General features: G+C 35.8%; 1 protein-coding gene across 1 annotated transcript; it reads right to left on the minus strand.

Annotated features, from left to right (window-relative positions):
- Window positions 1-1,144: 1,144 nt before the first annotated feature.
- On the minus strand, window positions 1,145-2,172 carry LOC118344062 (disease resistance protein TAO1-like). Its single transcript, XM_035683865.1, has 2 exons — window positions 2,116-2,172; window positions 1,145-2,022 (listed from the first exon to the last, which is right to left on the minus strand). The coding sequence occupies exons 1-2, from the start codon at window positions 2,161-2,163 to the stop codon at window positions 1,510-1,512; spliced, it is 561 nt and encodes a 186-aa protein (XP_035539758.1). The 5' UTR covers window positions 2,164-2,172; the 3' UTR covers window positions 1,145-1,509.
- Window positions 2,173-2,381: the final 209 nt, after the last annotated feature.

The raw sequence follows: 2,381 nt of genomic DNA on the forward strand, positions 1-2,381 counted from the left end.
AACCAAATGACCACCTAATTTATTTCATTGGCAAAGACTAAACATATATGGTCATTATTCCAAAGTAAAAATGGGTATAAACATATATGGTCCATCGTACGCAAAAGTTTATGGGGCCTAAAACAGGGCACTGGCAAAAAAAAAAAAGGCACGGAGTCCTTTGAATCATCGTAGTCCTTCTCCACTTGATCTGGAAGTTTGATGCCCCAAGTTTAAATATCAAGTGATTTTTTTCATAAACTTAAGTAGCAATCCAAAAAAATCATCCGAGAAAAGAACAGAGATGATTAAAATCTACATAAGAAGTCCTTCATAGTCTCCCTAAACCCAAACTTTAGGTGCTTGGCAACAATTTATTTGTGTACTTGAAAGTGAAGCAGCATGAGCAATACTGTCAGTAAACATGAGTATAGTTCTTTGATAAAGACTTTCGAATAAAATTATTCTTCCCAAAAAACATATATGAAAGATATCTCAACCAAAACACAGTACCAACAAGGGCAACTTACTTGCTTGGAGTTATCATTAATTGAATTGTTGTTGATCAGGAGTTTTTGCAACATTGGCTTCATTCTTGTATTCCACTTTGGCTCTACAACTTGCATAAAACGGCACCATCACAGCACGTTGACGATGATTGGGATAAAATTGAACTCGCAAATTGTCCAAAACCTTAAGGTCAAAAGATTGTAAATTGGAGTACCCCACCCATACAAAATATCCAGTCCTACTTTCCTTTTTGTAGCACTAACCAATCGTACCTCTTCTTGAATACTACATACATGATTTGAGCTGTTACCGGTTATCTTAGTATCAACAATATCACTATCCACTGAAGCTTCTTCTTTACAAAATATTACGAGATACAATACAATTTTGCCTATCTCCTCCAAATTGTGCGGCCCCCACTCTTCTTTTTTCCTCGGTCAGACATAAACATCCGGCCCCTTCACCATTTCATTATCTTTTAAAAACTCATGAAGATAACTGAACCAGTCTGGAATATGATTTTCCGGAAACAAAGTAGCATCATAATCATAGAGTCCCTGTTAAACGTCAAATATCATCATCAATTTAATTTTGAGTCATGCATGCTATTAAAAATGAGATCACACATACATACATACCTTCCACAATAAAGGATTTTGCACTTTATCATTCCATATATTCACATGCATTTTGTTCCAGCCATCCATTTGAATCAATTTTAGCAATTTGATGTGGCTTCCATTGAATTCCAATATTTTTTATGCTTCTCCAAATATTTCTAATGACTTGCATCCCTTAACATTTATGTACCATATATTTGGGGGAAGCTCTAATATTTCTTCAAGTTTCTCACAATCGCACAAGAAAAGACGAGCTAGTGTAACGAATTCTTTGATGCTTGTGGGAAGGCTAACAATTTCCGTCCCCGATAGATCTAAATGATGCAAACTGGCAGAAGAGTTAAACATGGGAAATAAACTAGATATTGGAAAGAAATTTGTTTCTTCCATTTTTGTAGACTCAATAGCTAGAAAGGATAGCCCGGGCATCATCCCTCATCTTCTTTACAACATTTGAACAACCACCAATCTCGAGCTCCCGTAAATGTTGCAAAAGAATGCAAGCAATTGGGAAACGCATAAGGTTTTTGCAGCCTAATAGTTGTAAATACAGGAGTCCAACGAGGTTCCCGATGGATAAAGGTAGTACTTCTTCTATTGCGGTGCGACGTAGATCCAATGCAATTAAAGATTCCATTTTACACTCGATTTCAGGAAGATAACGAAGGCTTGAGCAACAACTCAGATTAACCCCGCGTAAAGATCTCAACTTGAGGCTTCTGGGAAGAATTTGGAGTTTAGAGCATCCATAAAATTCCAACATAGAAAGATTTTCCAAAGATCCAACGGAATCATGCACCTCAACTAATCTTGTACAATTTTGTACACTCAATTCCTTCAAATTTGAGATGCTTGAAAGATCCGGAATCTTTTTTAAGAATTTACAATAAGAGAAAGTCATAGTCGTCAAATTCTGTAAAAGAAAAAGAGGAAAGTTTAATGGACTTTACTACATAATTCAAAGAGTAAAAAAAATTGTCGATGATGATTATAGTTGTGTACATACCTTGGGCTTGAATCCATCCCCTAACTCCTTGACTAGGCTATCACGCATTCTCAAAATAATGAGTTTCTTTCCTTGGAAATTATGTGGCAAAGATTCTATAGGATATTTATACCAATCAAGGACTCTAAACTTGTTGGAGAGATAATTGGGTCCACAAGAAAAATGTGCATTACGATTTATAAAGATTCTAATTCTTTCCATATGTTGCAATGCTTCCAGATGCAAGCTTATCTCTTCGATTTTGTTTGGCCCCTAATATAAGTGCA

The sequence above is a fragment of the Juglans regia genome, chromosome 1 (genome assembly GCF_001411555.2).
Source record: "Juglans regia cultivar Chandler chromosome 1, Walnut 2.0, whole genome shotgun sequence".
Taxonomy (NCBI): domain Eukaryota; kingdom Viridiplantae; phylum Streptophyta; class Magnoliopsida; order Fagales; family Juglandaceae; genus Juglans; species Juglans regia.

Bases quoted from the DNA above. Each gene is read 5' to 3' on its own strand.
- LOC118344062 (XM_035683865.1), bottom strand. From the start codon at position 2,163: ATGCGTGATAGCCTAGTCAAGGAGTTAGGGGATGGATTCAAGCCCAAG. The intron at 2,023-2,115 runs GTATGTACACAA...TTTCTTTTACAG, and splicing joins GGGATGGATTCAAGCCCAAG to AATTTGACGACTATGACTTT.